The 19,189-nt window shown below is 37.7% G+C and overlaps 1 protein-coding gene across 1 annotated transcript; it reads left to right on the top strand.

Moving 5' to 3' along the window:
- The first annotated feature begins 983 nt into the window (after nt 1-983).
- Nucleotides 984-15,486, top strand: RRH (retinal pigment epithelium-derived rhodopsin homolog). The gene is made up of 7 exons (XM_024741960.1): nt 984-1,089; nt 6,152-6,342; nt 7,867-7,966; nt 8,506-8,659; nt 9,585-9,753; nt 13,760-13,938; nt 15,197-15,486. The coding sequence occupies exons 1-7, from the start codon at nt 984-986 to the stop codon at nt 15,309-15,311; spliced, it is 1,014 nt and encodes a 337-aa protein (XP_024597728.1). The 3' UTR covers nt 15,312-15,486.
- The last annotated feature ends 3,703 nt before the right edge of the window (nt 15,487-19,189 follow it).

Genomic DNA, 19,189 nt, shown 5'->3' on the forward strand with positions numbered 1-19,189 from the left:
TAGGGATATATTATTCTAACAATAAATGTTCATATTAGATTGTCACCCACTTATGTTACCCACTTTTGGAGTTATACCAATATAATCCAGAATATTAGAAGTGCCCAGTACTTTACAAGATGAATTGAATCTAGATACTTTGCTGGTGCATGCTATGATTATTACCAGATTACTACTTGTGCATATCAAAGTGTAGGGTAAATGAACTGAGGTGAATTGTGAAGTAGATCATGCTATATTCATGCTTTATTGACCTGGAATTTATGGTATGGCTTTCGGGGAAAACAAATTACAGAATGATTTTATATATACATAGCTCCCCATTTTTTGAAAAGAATAAAAAAAAAGTGGGAGAAACCTCAAACAGTTGTATAAATATATGTTTCTATAAGCAAAGAAAAGCAGAATACACACCGAACAATATTATTACCATTAGGGAAGTAGAATTTGGAAGGATGGGGGAGATTACTTCTTTACTTATCTCTAATGATTTAAATTGTTATGGAAAAAACAAAAGGAATTGAAATGGAAAACTTGAAAGGGTCAAACAGAAAACAGGGACCTTAATCTGAATAGTTTTAGAGGAGTAAGTCTGGCTCTTAATTTTGAAACTGATTTCCAGCAGAAATCAGTTAGGCCAGGTCCTGATCTGATTTTCTGAGTCTGTTTATTGTTTAAATGGGATGTGTGCACTAGATAATCTCCTTGGATATAAAGCTGATGCCCTAATTGGTTAAAATGTGTGTTGCTTGTTATTTCTGTTTATTTTGCTAATAAGCTTTTCCCTTGTTCTGGGAATTAAAAATCCTTTCCTCTTTAGCCCAATTAAATTTGTTAAGGGAGGGCCTCTATGAAAAGGCCCTTCTTTGAGGTCTTTAAGTGGAAATGATTGGTTCTGAAAATTCTTCTCTAGGTGGCTTTTGAAACATTTCATAGATATTGAAGGCCCATTATGAAGGCTATCTTGATATCTTCCCTCCAAAATGCTAAGGAATAATTTAGGCAACAGTTCAGACTCTAAGAATGAAGACGGCTCGACCTTTTCACAGACTGAACACAATATTGTTGCAGCTTACTTGATTACGGCAGGTATGGATGTTTATTCCATTAACAGTTATTTTGTTTTTGAATAAGTGAAGAAAAGCAGAGGTTTTCAGCATAAGGTAGTAGAAAAAGCATGGGTTCAGAGATAATGTTTCAAGTTCTATATTGTTGGCCAGCCTTGAGAAGTCACTTATCCTTTCTCAGTTGGAGTGCTCATGTGATAAATAAGGATGATAACACTTGCTCTACTTCCTGGCTGTAAAGATCAAAAAGAGAATGTAGGTGAAAGAATAAATGGAAACATTGTTAACGGTGGTTAATATAACAAGTTATTTTGAATTTTGATAGGCAGTGAGAGCTGTGAAATGGGGCTGAGAAAAGTTTTTTATAAAATGAGTAATTATCCATATGTTTGGCTATTACATTGTCAAATTAAGTTTTTATTGGGGAATAGTGTACACCATGGCAAAGATGTATTTTTATAGCATTTACTATTCTCATACATACTTTCTGTAGTTTTGTCCTTGGTGGCGGAATCTAGTTAAGATCGAAAGATCCTGGAAAGAAAATTAAAGTCGTAAAAAGAGAGAGCAGAGTGTATTGTCACTGAGGACAGAGTTTGTAAATTGAGCTCATTTTCCAATGCTGTATTGGAAAACTGAGCTTTGGTTTTCATTTTTTAGTATCTTTGTAACAGTGAGCAAGTTTTTTGTTCTTCCATTTTCATATCTGTAAAATGGGGATAAGAATAAGCTACTGTCACAATTGTTTTGAAGAGTAAAATTAAATAATGCACAAATATACCTAAATGATATATACAGTATATGTTGGACAAATGTTTCTTTCTCCCCACATACACACACTCATTGATGCATATATTGGATTAAGATAAAGACGTTGGCTGAAAAAAAAGGATGAGGAAATTGGCAATAGAAGTTCTCTGATTACCTTTTATATGTATAGGTTGAATTGTGGTATTAATTTTATGCTTAGCAGTCACTTCATTTTCAACTTTATGCTTAGTAAAATGAGTTTTAGAAGTAACTCTATTATTTTTTGGATTGACTTATGAAAATTTTTAAATATATTCAAAAGTAGAGTAAAAACATAACAAATCCTACTGTACCCAGTTTATTCTTTATAATTGCTTAGTTTCCCCATAATTCAGAGTATTACTTCTGTGATAGAAAATGTGGTTCCTCAGCTAACTTTTTCATTTGAATACCTCTGTATGATAAGCACTGGATAAGTTTTCTTTTTGATTTTTTGTTTTTTGATGTTGCAACAGAAAGGAAAAAACAGTATGCTACTTAAACAGATAAACTCCTTATCACAATTACATAGAAGTACTTTGTATACAAACTTTTGGTTTAGTTAGTTTTTGGTAGATGACCAAGAAAAGCTATCTTTTTTGATCTGGTTACAAAAGAAGCATGCAAAGAAATTTTCCTGTTAAGAAAATATTGCTGGTTCTTACCCCTGTAACAGTAACAGTAATAGTAATAGTAATCTTACTATGACGACAATGATGACTTCTACTAGAATTACTATTACTACTGCTACTACTAGTCCAACCACCACCACCACCACCACTACTACTGCTACCACTACTAATGTTATTATTGGAATACTTGGTATATACCAAGCGCTGTTCTAAATATTTACATGTACAGAATAATTCATCCTTAATGCTAATTCAGTAAGCAAATTTTATTTTCCCTGTTTACAGATAAAGAGTTTAAATAACTTTCCCAACACACACATCTACTAAGTAGCTACGCCAGGATTTGAACTCAGGTATTTCGACTCTAGAACCCTCAGGTATAACCGCAAGGATCAGTTTTATCAATACTATGAGTACGTGTTGTTTGTTTGTGTTTTTAGTAGATGAACTGAAGGGAGCATATCTAACTTCTTTATGCTTTTGTTCAAACGTTTATTGTTCTTTGGGCCCCCCAATCTTTCCCTTTAACAAAACTCACTTAGATGTCCAAATCGAAACCAAAACCGTGAGGAAAAGAATTTAGTCAAAGCATTTATTTCATTTGTTACTTTTACCAAGAGCCTATTTAGATTTTTCATTTTAAATTTAATTTTTAGTTTAATATTTCTCTCAGATTGTAGCTCTTACAAACGTTACCAACTTGAGCACTCTCCCTTTCTCCAGTTAATGCTGGGGAGCAAGAGGGCATGGCAAATTAAGGATCTGAAATAGATTCATTACGGGTGGCTTGTAGGATGAAGCGTGAGAGACACTAGGCTGAGAGGATGGCTGTGTACCAGCTAATGAAAGACCTAAGCCGTAAAGGCGATAGGGGAATCACTGAATGTCATGATCCAATTTGTATTTTAGAAATGTGCTGTAGTGGTAGCTAAGAGACCAGGTAGGTGGCCCCTGTGTGATTAAGATTTAAAAGACTTCTGAGGAGGAAGTAGTAGCATTGGAGATAGACACATTCAAGAGCTAGAAGTTAGAATTGATGGTTGGATGTGGAGACTGGGGGAGAAGGTGAGGGAGCATCAAAGATGACATCTAGGTTTCTCTTTTGGGCCACTGGATAGATGGTGAAGCTATTCATCAAGATGGGAGCACATCTGGGGAAGAACATGTTTGGGTCAAGAGAGAAAATCTCTGGGTTCCGTCTGAGAGAAGTCCCGTAAAAAGCTGCGCACATGAGTTTGAATTTTATGAGATTGATCTGGAAAGTAACAGCATATAGCCTTGGATCTGTGTGAAATCACTGAGTGTATACTGAATGTGAAAAGAAAGAAGGTCCAGGACAGAAACTTGGACAATGCATATATTTAATAAGGTAGAGATGAAGAAAGAAAGGCCAGGAAGTAGATTAAGAAGGATCTGCCAAAGAGATTGGAGGAGAGCCACAGAAGCCAAGGGGAAATTAACTGAACATAGACCTAACTACTAAATGATCTATTGTCTACTCATTAGAAAACACCTACAGATAGGAAATAAAGCAGAGTGCTTGAGACAGCTGCAGAGAAAAGGGCTAAATTGTTTACCTCATTCTCCCTGTTATATCTAAAACCGCCCCCAAAGCACAATTACTTTATTCTGGTTGCATATTTGGTAGGCAACAATTTACTGCACTGTGTTTTTATCTGACTTAAAAATCATCAAATCTGTAACTAGCCCAGAAAGACTCTTCAATTCACTAAAAATTTTGGAGCTACAATACTAGATGCAAAAATATTGAGCCAAAGAATCATCAAATTTGATACCATTGTGCCTTAATTATGCTTGCAGGAATAATAGACCTTAAGCAATATGAGTTTTAGTTGTCCGTTTATTAAATAAATCTGCTGTATATCATATATACAACATAGAAATGATTAGAAGCCTAAAAGCTACACAGGAAGACTAGGCATATATGAATTAAATAATATAGCATCACATAAGATAAAGTATAATATAAACAAGTACTTTGAGAATTTAGAGAAGAGAGGATATTATGCAGAGGACAAGTCTTTGGGGCAGAATTGGCCTTGAACAGAGTTTTGAAGGGTAGCATTTGGAAAGGTAGAGGAAAGGAGTAGCGTGTTCCAAGTGGGAGAAATGAAAGTCGAAATTTACCACAAGCCTGGTGCATTTGATAAATAATTAGATGGAGGGCTTGTTTGACAAGTGTGAAAATTTGCTTAGAGAGGGTAAAAACAGATTGAGGCAAAGAGCCTGGAATACCAGGCTGGGACATGTGGACTTTATCACGCAGACGTTGGGGTGTGTTGGAGGTTTTGAGAAGAGCCTTGGTTAATTCTATGTTGTAGAAAGTTTATTCTGCCAGCAGCATGCAGGAGGAAAGAACAGGAATCCGGAAGATTAGTATAACAGGATTTTGAATGGAATTTGACCAAGGTGCCAAGATATAATAGAAGTTCTTCCTTAACTGATACATTTGGGTGTTGTTGCTTGGAAACCTTCCCTCTCTCTGGCAATAGCTGGAGCTGATCACTAGAGTTCTCTTCATGATGGTGAACACCACTCTATGCTTTTTGTTCCTTACCCCTCCTTTTCCCCCTAGGAATCTGGTAATAGCTCTAGCCTCTCTCAGCTGTTAGGACCTAATATGGCCCACATCTGGCTTATGGGAAATGTGTGCATCCTTTGTTGCATGTAGGGAGTGTTAAACAGGCTGACATGCACATCCAGTCCACTCAACAATATTTCATGTTGTAAATGAAAACACTGGCATTCAGATTAAGAAGTTCAGTCAATCAGTCTACCTGAATCCCCAATTCTGGGGCACTGACAACATTGAGTTTCTGGACCTGCAGGTCTAGGAGTCAGATCCCAGGCTGTGGAGACTTGACTAGGGTGATACGGCCTGTGAGGCTTCTCAGTGGACCTGAAAGCCAGTCCGACTTCCTCTCTGGATAGCCAAACCTTGCAGTGTACATTCTTCTATAGGTGTGTGTGTGTGTGTGTGTGTGTGTGTGTGTGTGTGTGTGTGTGTGTGTGTGTGTGTGTGTGTGTGTGTGTGTGTAATGAAGAATTTAGATTTGAACATGTTGAGTTTCAAGTGATATTGAAACAGTCATATGATCTTACATACTGTAGATGCTTAATAAATGTTTAATGGCAATGAATTGTATGAAAAGGGATGCGGGACTGGAGCATATTTCAGGGATGGAAAGTGACAGAAGCACTGTTAGGATAGAATGATAGCTGAGGCTTGAGAAACTATAGAGAATGGAGAGCCTCAGGCTTCAGGAAGGAGGATGAGAAAATTAAGCTGCCAAAGGAGATTGTATGATCATATGTATATTCTAAAAATCAGTGGTGGTGGTATCATGACATGCAAGGGAATAACATCAAGGACAGAGTGATCAATAGTGATGACATTAACACCAGTCTTTAGTGCTGGTTTATGCAATTGGTAGATTCTTTGTGCTTTAATTTTTATATTTCTGTTTTACAAAAGGGCTGTGAAGATATTACAACTAGCTTGAAGAATAGCTGAAGCTCTTCAAATAAACGAACCAAAATGGATTTGCTATATTTTTGAAGGAGCTTAAATATTTAATTTGATTCTACTTTTACACATTCAAATTAAACAAAATGTGTGATTTTTTTGGTTTATGTTCACAGGTATGATAAGTGTTCTCAGCAACATAATAGTTCTCGGCATCTTCATTAAGTACAAGGAGCTTCGGACACCCACAAATGCAATTATCATTAACTTGGCTGTTACTGATATAGGGGTCAGTAGCATTGGCTACCCCATGTCTGCTGCTTCAGATCTGCATGGAAGTTGGAAGTTTGGATATGCAGGATGTCAGGTATTGGAGATCTTTAGAATCAAAGCAAAATAAAGTAGATTAAGAAAATGTACATTTAAATGTCTTTAAAAAATCCCAAGAGTTTCAATCAAATAAGATTATGTAGGATAATAGATATGGTGCTCTTAATAAAAATGGCTTCAGGAGTGACTGGGAGATATATTCTTTAATAAGAGAAATGAAATCAGTCGCCATCATTATATTTTCAAAATTTCCCCAACTCAAAGGAAAAAACTAAACTAACAAAAAATTAGCAGTCAACTAGAGAAGAAAAGTGAACATTTGCATATTCAAATTAAAACTTGCATATTGCAAATTCAAAAAGAAATACTCTGCTTTCATTTGAAACAATAAAATAATGACTATGTCATAATATCTAAGTAATGTAGTTAAACTACATGTTGCTGATTTTTTTCTATGGAAAGTTCTCCAAGAGAATTGCTGGTGAATATATCTACGATGATTTTTACTGACAAGAAAATAAATTAATATTAATTTGCATTAATGACTTTTGGCCTAATTTTTTAAAACAGTTAGCTATTTTAAGCTCTAAAACTATAGAGAATAAAATGAAAAGAGTAGAGAGTAGGGAATACCCATGTGTGCACCAACCAGTTTTGTCAAACCTTAATGTTTTGCAATATGTGCTTCAGGTTGTTTGGGGTTTTTTTAATTTTTTTCTTTTTTTCTTTGGCTGCCCCGTGTGGCTTGGCTTGTGGGATCTTAGTTCCCTGACCAGGGATGGAACCCAGGCCCCATCAGTGAAAGCACCGAGTCCTAACCACTGGACTGCCAGAGAATTCCCTGTTTCCAATTTTTTTAAACCACAAACAAGGCTTCAATAAATTGTTCTCATACATGTCTTTTTCTGCAATGTGTGAGAGTTTAGATACATTACTAGGAAAGGAATGGTTTGGTTGTAGATGTTTATCTTCAGTTTTATCAGATGTGGACAAATTTCTCTCCAAAATGGTTGTGCCAGTTGCTAGAACTTCTGTTACTCCACATTTTCTCCAGCACTTGGGGTTGTCAGACTTTGGAATTTGTAGCATTTTGATGGATATAAAATAGTATCTTATAATTAACATTTCTTTCAAGATTTAATGTAATTGTACATCTTATGTCGTAAACATGCAGGTTTCCTCTTGTGTTAATAGCCCATTTTTCTGTTTGTCTTTTCCCCCTGTTGAATTGTCTATCTTCTGAATAGCAGTCTTTTGTTGGTTATATGCATTGCACTTAATTTATGGTTTGTTTTTGCACTCCACAGAGTATGTATAGAAGTTCTACTTTAAGCCTTAACATTTTTTAAAAAGTTTATTTTAATTTATGAAGTCTCAAAACATTTTCTATAAATGCCTTTATTAAACCACTTATAATTTGACAATAGATGATATATTTTAAAATTAGTAAAATAAAAAACTCTCAGTGTATTTAAAATATATTTTAGCAATGGGATAAAAGTATAAATGTCTCTTGGGAGGATGTGTAGAATGATGGAATCTTTCCAATTTTAATCTTCAGATTTATGCTGGATTGAATATCTTTTTTGGAATGGCAAGTATTGGATTGCTCACAGTTGTGGCTGTGGATCGATACCTGACCATCTGCTGTCCTGATGCAGGTACAGCACTTTTCTCAGCTTTCTCAATGAACCCATTTTTGCCTAAGTACTGCTCGATACACATTCACTTCAAAATGTAAGTGTATGGCTTGCAGCATGGTCAGTCATATTTCTCTGATAATCCTTGACTGAAAGTTTCAGTGATTTTCTATTATACCTAGAATAAAACCCAAATTTCATAACACAGCCTCCAAGGTTCCATGCATTCTGGCCCCTGGCTACCTTTCCAGTGTGGTCTGGGGTCCTCTCACTTTGGGGTACTAGCCAAACCCTTTCCCACTTTGGGGTCTTTGTAAATGCTATTTCCCTAGTGTTTCTCCATTTCTATCCTCTGACTGATCATTTTATCATTCAGGTTTCAGCTTAAATGTCCTTTTTTTTTTTCAGAATGTGAATTCATGTAGATAGGCTTTGTGTGAACTAAAGTGCTCTGTGAAGAATCTATTTGATGACAACTTTGAATAATCAGTTAAAACAAAATGAAGATATGAATCACATCATTGGGAAATGACTTTGATGTTCCATATGTTTGTTAATAGGAAGAAGAATGACCACCAACACTTACATCAGCATGATTCTGGGGGCCTGGCTCAATGGCCTCTTCTGGGCTTTGATGCCTATTGTTGGGTGGGCTAGTTATGCCCCAGATCCTACTGGGGCCACCTGTACCATAAACTGGCGGAAAAATGATGTGTAAGAGACATGTTTACACTTTATAATCAAATGCTTCTAGTGTAGACATTTTCTCACCATTTCAAATTGAAGGTCAGATCAAATGTTTCTCATGCAGAGATGACAAAGATCTTCCTTGGTATAGATGATATGATTACAGCAGAGATGAATTGAGAAAAGTGAATTATGCTTATTTTCAAGGAAAGGCCATCCAGCTCCCCTTGTCCCCTGCTCTGTTCCTTCCTCTATCTTCTGGCAGCAAAGGCAAAACAGAGAATCCTTCCAATATCCGCACCTTAGAGGTAGGACCTGACGGGGAAAAGGAGTGTTAGTGGAGCTAGACAGTGTGCAGATCTGGCAAAAGTCCAGGCTTGCTTTTCTAGATGATCTGGTGATAAAGCATCTCCTGAGAATTATGCAGCAAAAGCACAGTCACTGCAAGGATTTGCTTGCTCATCAGTGATGCTTTCCTATATTTTCCAGGGAAAAGGGGGTAATTTAGTTTATTAAAGGAAATGAAAGATTATGAAGAAAAGCAAATAGAAAATTTCTACCTCTCAAACTAAATCTAAAACTTTTTAGATTTAGTGCAAGGTCAAAAAATAAATATTTTAGGCTTTACAGGCAAGACTGTCTCCATTGCAACTATTCAGCTCTGCCTGTGATAGCAGCCCTAGACTGTATGTGATGAATGTGGTTCCAATAAAATTTTATTTACAACGACAGGCGACAGGCCGGATTTGGCCCACAGGTCATAGTTGGCCAACCCCTAGTCCAAATGAACTCAAAGTCAAATGCACTTCCTAAGCTACTTAATAATATAATGACTGCTGGACAGTGCCAGTATTATTTCTGATAATTATCCTGTTTCCCTTACTCTATTTAGTATATTAAATGAGCAGTGATTTAATGTCATGATTTAATTATTTCCTTTTCTTACTTTCAGATCTTTTGTTTCTTACACCATGATGGTTGTTGCGATAAATTTTATTGTGCCCTTGATAATGATGTTTTACTGCTATTACCATGTCACTCGATCCATTAAACATCATGCTACTAGTAACTGCACTGAGTATCTCAACAGAGATTGGTCAGATCAGGTAGATGTAACAAAGGTAAGACATTAAAATCCTTAAAAAGGTTTTGTAATCAAGCTTTTACATGGACATGGTTCCTTGGCCCCTGCAGTCACCTCTCCCCAACTCCCGATTCTTACTCTCTGGCTCTTTTTTCTGGTGTTGGCCTCCGTATTTCTAAATGATGTGCTTATCTGCTGTTTTGGGTAATTTTTTTATTTTTTAAATAAATTTATTTATTTATTTATTTTTGGCTGCATTGGGTCTTTGTTGCTGCACGTGGGCTTTCTCTAGTTGCAGCGAGCAGGGGCTACTCTTCATTGCATTGCACAGGCTCCTTATTGCAGTGGCTTCTCTTGTTGCGAGGCATGAGCTCTAGGCGTGCGGGCTCAGTAGTTGCGGCGCACGGGCTTAGTTGCTCCACGGCATGTGGGATCTTCCCAGACCAGGGCTCGAACCCGTGTCCTCTGCATTGGCAGACGGATTCTTAACCACTGCGCCACCGGGGAGCCCTGTTGTAGGTATTTTTCTTTGCTGTTACTTCTTGATTTCCTACTATAGGAAAAGTTTTCTTATACCACCAATCTTTCCTACTCCTCCCCACCAGCGTTTATCTCTCATCTTATCAGTAAAATGTTAATTTGGTTAGATGAAGAGCCAATTTTACATTATTGTGATTATCTAAATTTTATTTATTGAAAATCTCTGTAAGACTCTGATTTATATTTCTTTTTTTATACAACTTTTTCCCCTTTGGAGTTAACAATTCATTCCTTTTCTCTTTCTCTTCCTCCGTTCATCTCTCTCCCCTTCTCTTCTCTCCCTCTCTCTCTCTCTCTCTGTAGCTTTGTTTGCTGACTCTTCTGTGTACCTGTCATTAATTCATCTCTAAACTCTCCACCAGAAGCTTCAGTCTCCTCTTAGTATTTTCAGATACATCAGAGACTAGGTCGACTTTATCCTTTTCTTGGCGCTACCCTCCTGACACCCGCCAGATCTCTTGCCCTAGTCTACACTGGCTGTTCTTTAGGATGACTACCTAGGAAGCCAGCATCCCCACATCTCCTTTGTCACCAGCTGGGAATGCCTTTGGCCTATCTCATAGGTCAGATCACCCGTTTTCTGAATTGTATGTCTTCCCTTTTTTTTTTGGTTAACTCCTTCACATTTGGTGTAACACATTCTCTAATAGAGTCTTGAGAAGGTCACAAGTAAGTCAAATGTTTAAGATTTTGCATGCCTGAAAATGTCTTAATTCTACGATTATGTTTGACCGATTGTTTGCTTGGTACGGAATTCTAAGTAGAAAAATAACTTTCAAAGAATTTTGAAGACATTACTCTATGTAGTCTCTCGGCTTCAGGTGTCACTATTGAGAAGGCTGACAGCATTCCAGTGATCTGCGTTCTCTCTGGAAACTTGTGATTTTCTCTGTGTCTCCAGTTTTCTGAAATGTCACGCCGATATGCCTTGGTGTGACTCTTTGTTCACCCATGTGCTGGGTACTGGGTGAATGCTTTCTATGTCAAGACTCAGGTCTTCCCTTCTGGGAGTTTCCTTGTGTTATTTCTCTGGTGAGTTTCACCTCCCATTTTGTTTTCTCTGTTCTCTTTTTCTGGAACTCTTTTTATTTGAGTATTTAATCTCCTGGATTTGTCTTTTAATTTTCTTAAATATTCTCTCCTGCATTATTTCTGTTTTTTGTTTTGTTTTTATTTATTTATTTTTGGCTGTGTTGGGTCTTCATTGCAGAGCGTGGGCTTTCTCTAGTTGCGGTGAGCAGGGGTTACTCTTTGTTGTGGTGTGCGGGCTTCTCATTGCAGTGGCTTCTCTTGTTGCGGAGCACGGGCTCTAGGTGTGCGGGCTTCAGTAGTTGTGGCGCACGGGCTTAGTTGCTCTGCGGTATGTGGGATCTTCCCGGAGCAGGGCTCGAACCCATGTCCTGTGCATTGGCAGGCGGATTCTTAACCACTGCACCACCAGGGAGGTCCCCTGTTTGTTTGTTTTTGTTTCTACTTTCTTCTTTTTAAAAATTTTTTTTTGATGTGGACCATTTTTGAAGTCTTTATTGAATTTGTTACAATATTCCTTCTGTTTTATGTTTTGGTTTTTTGGCCGGGAGGCCTGTGGGATCTTAGCTCACCAAATAGCGATCAAACCCACACCCCCTGCATTAGAAGGCGAAGTCTTAACCACTGGACCGCCAGGGAAGTCCCTGTTTCTACTTTCTGAGAGATTTCCTCAACTATGTCCAGGACTGGGATTGGGTGAGGAGAGTGCGGCTCAAGCCTGGGGCGCAAAATTTAAGCAGGCGCCAAAAAGCTCAGTAATCAGAAAATCAAGTAGTTAGTGCAGTATTTAAAAAATCAAAATTTATGTAGAAAATCCACATTGAACAAAATGTAAAATATTAAATAAAGACAGGATCTGACCCTGCACTTGCACAGTTCACCTTATTTACCTCACCCCTACCCTGGCTGACCATACATTTCAGCCGTCCTGTTGCATTTTTAAAATTCTGCTTCCACTTTTATAGATGAGATGGAAGCATTATTTTATACTCTGTACTTCTTTTTGATGGTGTCCTCTTCTTGTTTAATGCATGTGTATCTTCTCTCATTTCTGTGATGATATTGTGTATATATTTACATTTTCCTTCTGTTCATCACATATTTTTTTTCCCCCGAGTTCCTGCACTGTTTTGGTCTCTGCCTGTCAGTTTGCGTGTTTCGTCAATGTCTGGTGATCAGTGACTGTCCCTGCATATTTAAGAGTGATGCGCTAAAAAGTTGATTGTGAGCTCTCGCTGTGCTCTTTCACTGGGATATGTCTTTGGAGAGGGGGGTTTCTAATGATCTGTACCTCTGGGTATTTTCTTCTGGGCTGGTCAGTTTCCAAGGCGAGAAGATTCTTTCGCCTTTCTGGGTAGGAGGTACAAGTCTGTGTACCCACATTCTCATGGCTCAGTGCAGGGAAGGGACGGCGTGCAGCCCCCCTCTTTTCAGGACAGTACGCCAGCTCTCAGCTGAGCCCAGTGTCCCCCAGTCTCAAGTTTCCCTGCTTTACCCTCTCTTACACTGACCCTTGGGGTTCTTCTGGGGAGAGGGGGCTGTTTCCTAGCTGAACAGAGAGGGGATTCAGAAGTCTAACTGCTTCTTTTTGCAGATTTTAATGAGTTTTTGTGTTTTAGGTTCCAAGTGCAGCCCCACATTCAGAACTGTCATCTCCAATTCCTGAGGCTTTCTGTAGTTCTGTGGAGTGGATTCATCTGTACCTGATTTTCCCTCATTCCTGGCTCTTTAAAATTAAAAAAAGATTTTTTTAAATCATTCTCAGGTCTGATAAGTAATATGCCACTTGTCTAATGGTTATTCAGTTTTAACTTTTACAAAGCGGTCTAATCTGTGGTTCTCAGACCTTATGCGTTTATGTCTTTTTAACCCTTTTCTATCGTTTTAGTGGGCAATCAGGAAGGAGCAATGTAATTATAATTTTTCATTCAAACAGAATATAAGGGTAGCTCCTTTACAAAGTTATCTGCACTGTGCGTATTATATGTGATTTATTATATACCAAGCTCGAATGGCCTGTGTGAGAATTCACTGAACTCAATAGAGGACTTTTTTTTTTTTTTCCACATTGAGTTTAGAAAGTTGGAAAGTTGTTTTTTAGATTAGCAGATGAGAGTGAGGAAAAGAAAGCGCAACACCAGCAGCCCCTAGCACAGTTACTCCAAGTGGGCCAGGAGTGGGTCCTTCTGCCTGTCATCCAGGCCAGCTTTTGTATTCTCCCCAGCTCACCAAAAGAAAGCGGGCATTCTTTACATTCGTGCACCAGTCTGTCCATTTCACAAGCTCTTGTTATCATAGATGACCTCAGGCACAGTAGCAAAGTATGAGGGGAAAAATTCAGTTTTTCCTCTGTGTCTTCAACAACATAAATGTATTCAAGTTCCAATCCAGATAATTTTTCATGCAGTTTAAGGTATATTAGTTATTTTGATATTTTAGATATTGGGTTTGGCGAATATTGATTTCTTTTACAGATGTCTGTGATAATGATACTCATGTTTCTGGTGGCGTGGTCCCCTTATTCCATCGTGTGCTTATGGGCTTCTTTTGGTGACCCAAAGAAGATTCCTCCCTCAATGGCCATCCTAGCTCCACTGTTTGCAAAATCTTCTACATTCTACAATCCCTGTATTTATGTGATTGCTAATAAAAAGTAAGTTATGTCTAAAATGCTTCCCAACTAAAAAAAGTATACAGAAAGAATGTTAAAAAGGCAATGGATAATGTTCTAAAACTTTTGGGGAGGTAAGTGACAGAAACTCACTTCAGATGAATGTAAAAGTTATTTGGTTCATGCAACTTGAGAAGCATTTAGGACCTTAAATGTCTAGGGCTCCAGTTCTGTGACAGGCTCTTCCCACACAGAGGCGAGATAATCACGGATAACTCAAGACCCAAGTTCCACAAGCTAAGCATCCCCAAATGTGAATTTTGTCTCACATGGCTTTCTGGCAGAAGTGGCCCTGGATGGTCAATGGTGAGCTCAGCTTGGATCACATGGTTACCCCGTTTAAAATACGTGGAATTGGTTTTGCAAAGAAGAGAGTAGTTCTATTACTGGAAAATGGACAAAGCAAGGCCAGTTGGACTCCCTAAGTGGGTAGCATAGTTGTATATTTACTAGGAGGAAGACATATCATTCAAACGCAAGGAAAAATTCCTTCAGGAGTGTGTAGTCACTCAGAATAGTTGAGAATCTTCCCCTTCCCCCTCTGTTGAGCCTCTGAGCAAGGATTTCTTTCCTGCCTCGTCAGTGAAGCTTACACTACTTCATTTCCTGTTACTGCTTAAAGATGTAACAGTAGATGAACCAATCTACTGTGCTTAAATATTTGACCAGAAAAATCTCAGTAGAGGTGAAGTAATTTGATCCTGGAATGCCAGTGCTGCTTCTATTACACTTATGTATTTATGCATATGTTAGGAAAGCAACTTTAGCCACAGATATATGAAGAAACATAAAAACTTTTAAGAAGCAGACTGCATAAGAAGCATAAAGAACACATTTTAAATTCAGAGTCTCTTGGTAGTTCTTTAGGAAAGGTCAGGCATTCTCAGGCTCCTCTTAATTTAGACTGGCCTTTGCTCAGAAGAACAAATGCATGAAATACACATCCTTAGTTCAAGTAAATAATTCCTTGCAAATGACGTTAGATGCACCCTCTTAGACATAATTGGTGGTTTTTATTAAGTGTCTTCAATGTTAATAGTCAGTGGTGCACAAGTGGTCTTTAACTGTGTCATACGCTTGATACATTGACCAAGGGGCTCAACAGCAGATGTTAAAGCTGGAAGCAGAAATTTATCTGGAGATGCCAGTTGGTAGTAGTGGCATCTTAGCCATGTTTGAGAGTACTCTAAAAGTGCCAGGTCCTCATGGGTAATGCCAGATTTTCCCTTTTTTATTGTAGGTTCCGGAGGGCAATGCTTGCCATGTTCAAATGTCAGACTCACCAAGCAATGCCCGTGGAGAGTATCTTACCAATGGATGTACCCCAAAACCCACTGACTTCTGGAAAAGTCTGAAATAAGAGGAAAGCACACATTATCAAAACATTTGCTTTACTTTTTTTTTCAATGATTTAATTTCACTTAAAATCTGAGCCCATTTCAATCAAATGCAGACATAGAAGATTGTCCTAATAGACTGTAGATTTCTCACGTGTAGTTTATAAGTTCTTCTGCTGGTGCACTGGCCACTGTAGGGAATGTTCCATTGTTTCCTTATATGTAAACTTATTGCTTATCTCCTTTGGTGAATAGAGGCACATGAGATTAAGGCCTCTTCTCTTTCTCCCTATCATGGCATGTATTACGCTGTACCTGGTATCTTGCCTGGTCTCTCCATTAGATCAGAAGCAACTGCTATTTTAATGTTAGAATAAATTAATAGTAATAATAAGTATAGTCTTTAATAAATAATTACTGAAATGAGCTGTTGGATGTTCCCAGCTAGAATGGAAAACATTTTTAGCACTTCACAATTTAAAAAATTTAATGCAATTATTTATTAACAGTCTACTTAATAAAAATGATCAAATGAATATTAAGCACTATTGCCTTTAAATCACATCAGTCAATGCACATATATATTTTATATAGCAGTTTATAATCTGTGCATACTATTATGTGTTCTGCATTTTTAATTACTGTTTTCATGTGTATGTATTTCCATATATTTGGCACTAGAATTAAGTTTAGTCAGAGTGAGGGTTTTTTTATGTTTGTTTGTTTTTCCTATCTTTTGTTTTATTGATGAAAAATGAATCAATAGTATAAGAAAGAAATGGAAAATTTTACTTGAGCGAACCTCAAGATTATATCCCAAGAGACAGTCTTTCAGAAAGCTCTGAGGACTGTATAGGGAAGCCCAGAGTGAGGGTTTTTGTATGTTTGTTTGTTTTTCCTATCTTTTGTTTTATTGATGAAAAATGAATCAATAGTATAAGAAAGAAATGGAAAATTTTACTTGAGCCAACCTCAAGATTATATCCCAAGAGACAGTCTTTCAGAAAGCTCTGAGGACTGTTCCAAAGAGGTAAGGTGGGAGGCCAGTATATAGTGCGATCAAGTACACATCTCGGTAGAAGGTCACTGCTATATGCAAGGAATAGGTATCTTAGTTAATGTTTTTAGTGCTTTTCTAAGTTTGGGAAGATGCAAAAACCTGGGTTCATAAAATTTTCTCCTGAAAATATCTAACTATGAGGGCTGGTTCAGCTAGTTTTCCCAGAGAACAAAGTGCCTCATCCTGATCTTCACCCTGAATTCCTTTCAGGGTGTCTTGTAGGTCCGTGACTGCAGTGGCTAATGACTTGATTCTTGGAGAACTGGATAGTGGGCAATATCTTTATTTTATAATCCCCTCCTTTTTGGTCATGATTTTGACCAAGGTTTGAGAGGCATTTCGTGACCAATTTGTCCCACCGTGCTAGGAATGCTCATTCCCAGTTCAAGCGAGGATTTTGTTGATAGGCCACTCAGTGTGCTATTACTGGACTAGGCCCTGTTAGCAGTAGCCAAAGCCTCTGGACCGCCTGTCTTACTAGTCTGCTATGGTTCAGGAACTGATTCCTTCTTGTTGCCTCTTCCCATATCTAGAGTTACACTGTTACAGCCATTGATCTTATTGTAGAACTATATATTTGGTCAATTGTTTTAAGTTGTCTAGTCATAATTATTTTTATCAGAGGTTCAGTCACACATTTAGTAATGCAAGAAACAATAATCTTATAAAATAAGCTGAATAATGAAAGGGTGCTTAATCATTAGAGAAATGCAAATCAAAACTACAATGAGGTATCACCTCGCACCAGTCAGAATGGCCATCATCAAAATATCTACAAACAATAAGTGCTGGAGAGGGTGTGGAGAAAAGGGAACCCTCATGCACTGTTGGTGGGAATGTTAATTGATACAGCCACTGTGGAGAACAGTATGGAGGTTCCTTAAAAAACTAAAAATAGTGTGATGAATTGGGAGATTGGGATTGACATATATACACTAATATGTATAAAATGGATAACTAATAAGAACCTGCTGTATAAAAAATAAAATAAAATTCAAAACAAAAACAAAAACTAAAAATAGAACTACAGTACGACCCTGCCATCCCACTACTGGGCATATACACTGAGAAAACCATAGTTCAAAAAGAGTCATGTACCACAATGTTCATTGCAGCACTATTTACGATAGCTAGGACATGGAAGCAACCTAAGTGTCCATCGACAGATGAATGGATAAAGAAGATGTGGCACATATATACGATGGAATATTACTCAGCCATAAAAAACGAAATTGAGTTATTTGTAGTGAGGTGGATGGACCTAGGGTCTGTCATACAGAGGCTGAATATAAGTAATATAGCTAGTAACATTAATAAGGTCATAAGTAAGTATTTAAGCTAAGAACTTCTACTAGGTGCCACCCAGTGTATCCCCAGGTCACCCGACCCAGTCTGTTCTGTACTAAGCGTGGACCAATCACATTTAAGTTGCTTCCAATTCTTAGGTTTATGGATGAACCACTGGGAATATTTTAGTACAAATACTATTTTTTTGGAGGGTGGGATTATTCTGTTTGAGTGTTTCCTCAGGCTAGAATTACTAGATAAAAATATAGAAACAGTATTATTGTCGCTAGCTTGCTCTCCGGAAGGACTGAACTAATTTGCACTGCCACTGTCAGTGAATGAGTTCACTTTCCCCATCATATTCCTGCTAATAGTGCTGTATCAATTTTTTTAAACTATAAGCTATATATTATAACAAATTCATTTTATTTCATATTTCCTTAACGGCTAGTGAGGCTGTGTATCTTTGCATATTGTATTTTCTTATCTTTATTTTTTAAATTTGTCTCTTTAGCACGTTTGGCTGCATATAAAGGAAATTAAGGGCATTAGTCCTATATATATACAACTGTCTCTATATATTTGGAATCGTAAACTGCCCTAATAATCTCTTAATTTATTTCCCCATCCTCTGCCTTTCTCCACTGCAATCAATGCATCAAGTTTATAACTAGAATAACTTTTTAAAAATAAAGTTCCAATCTCCCAAATCTTCAGCTCAAAAAATCTTCAATCACCTGCCAAGTAAGTATAAATCTGTCAGTTGGACCTTCATGACCCTCTTCAACATGGTCCCACAGGGACTTTTCAGGCTTTTATCTTTCCCCTTGGCCAAATTAAATGTTTGGTGTTCCCAGAGAGCTCTGAGTGTCTTTGTGCCACTAGCTCTTTGCTCGTCCTATCCTCTGTAGCTGAGCCATTTACAGAGAAAGCACAATGAGGGTCTGAGCCCAAAGCCACAGAACCAGTATATGGCAGGGGCAATATATGTAATATTGTTTAGAAATTGTTTCAGAGTTCCAACTTGCGATGGCTTGGACTCATTTCCAGCAATGATCAAGGGACAACTTTGCTTCAAGCATAAAACACTTCAACATTGTAATTATATTTTATTACCACCTTAGTCAATTAATTTGCTTATATGAAAAGACTGGGAAGACCCAGCTTTGGTTACGTATCTCCCTCTAACCTCTTAGTTATTAATTTCTGATGTTTTATCTTTAAGCAGTTTTTCTATATTCTGTTTAACATATTTTGCTTCTATGTAGATCATAACATTCATGAAATTAATAATTCAGAAACCATTTTGGTCATTTGGTGATCAGAGCTCTATCTACCTCTCTGCCATTCCTTTTTCCTCCCCTGCTTGCAAATGCACTTAGGGACACTACCAATCAACTGTGTCTCCATGCTGGGAAACCTTGGGGTTGCTTTTAAATCCCTTCTTCTCCTTCATCCCTTTATCTAGTCAGGCATTTTCTCCTCCTAGGCATTTCCGGAGGTTGCATTATCTTAGCTGTGACCAGCAGGGCAGTCCAGGTTGCCAGCT

This window comes from Neophocaena asiaeorientalis, unplaced genomic scaffold (genome assembly GCF_003031525.2).
Source record: "Neophocaena asiaeorientalis asiaeorientalis breed wild unplaced genomic scaffold, Neophocaena_asiaeorientalis_V1.1 scaffold534, whole genome shotgun sequence".
Lineage (NCBI taxonomy): Eukaryota > Metazoa > Chordata > Mammalia > Artiodactyla > Phocoenidae > Neophocaena > Neophocaena asiaeorientalis.

Excerpts from the sequence above, each read along its gene's own strand:
- RRH (XM_024741960.1), top strand. The coding sequence starts at position 984 with ATGCTAAGGAATAATTTAGGCAACAGTTCAGACTCTAAGAATGAAGAC. Across the intron at positions 1,090-6,151 it reads AGCTTACTTGATTACGGCAG|GTATGATAAGTGTTCTCAGC; the intron begins GTATGGATGTTT and ends TTATGTTCACAG. Across the intron at positions 9,754-13,759 it reads ATCAGGTAGATGTAACAAAG|ATGTCTGTGATAATGATACT; the intron begins GTAAGACATTAA and ends TTTCTTTTACAG.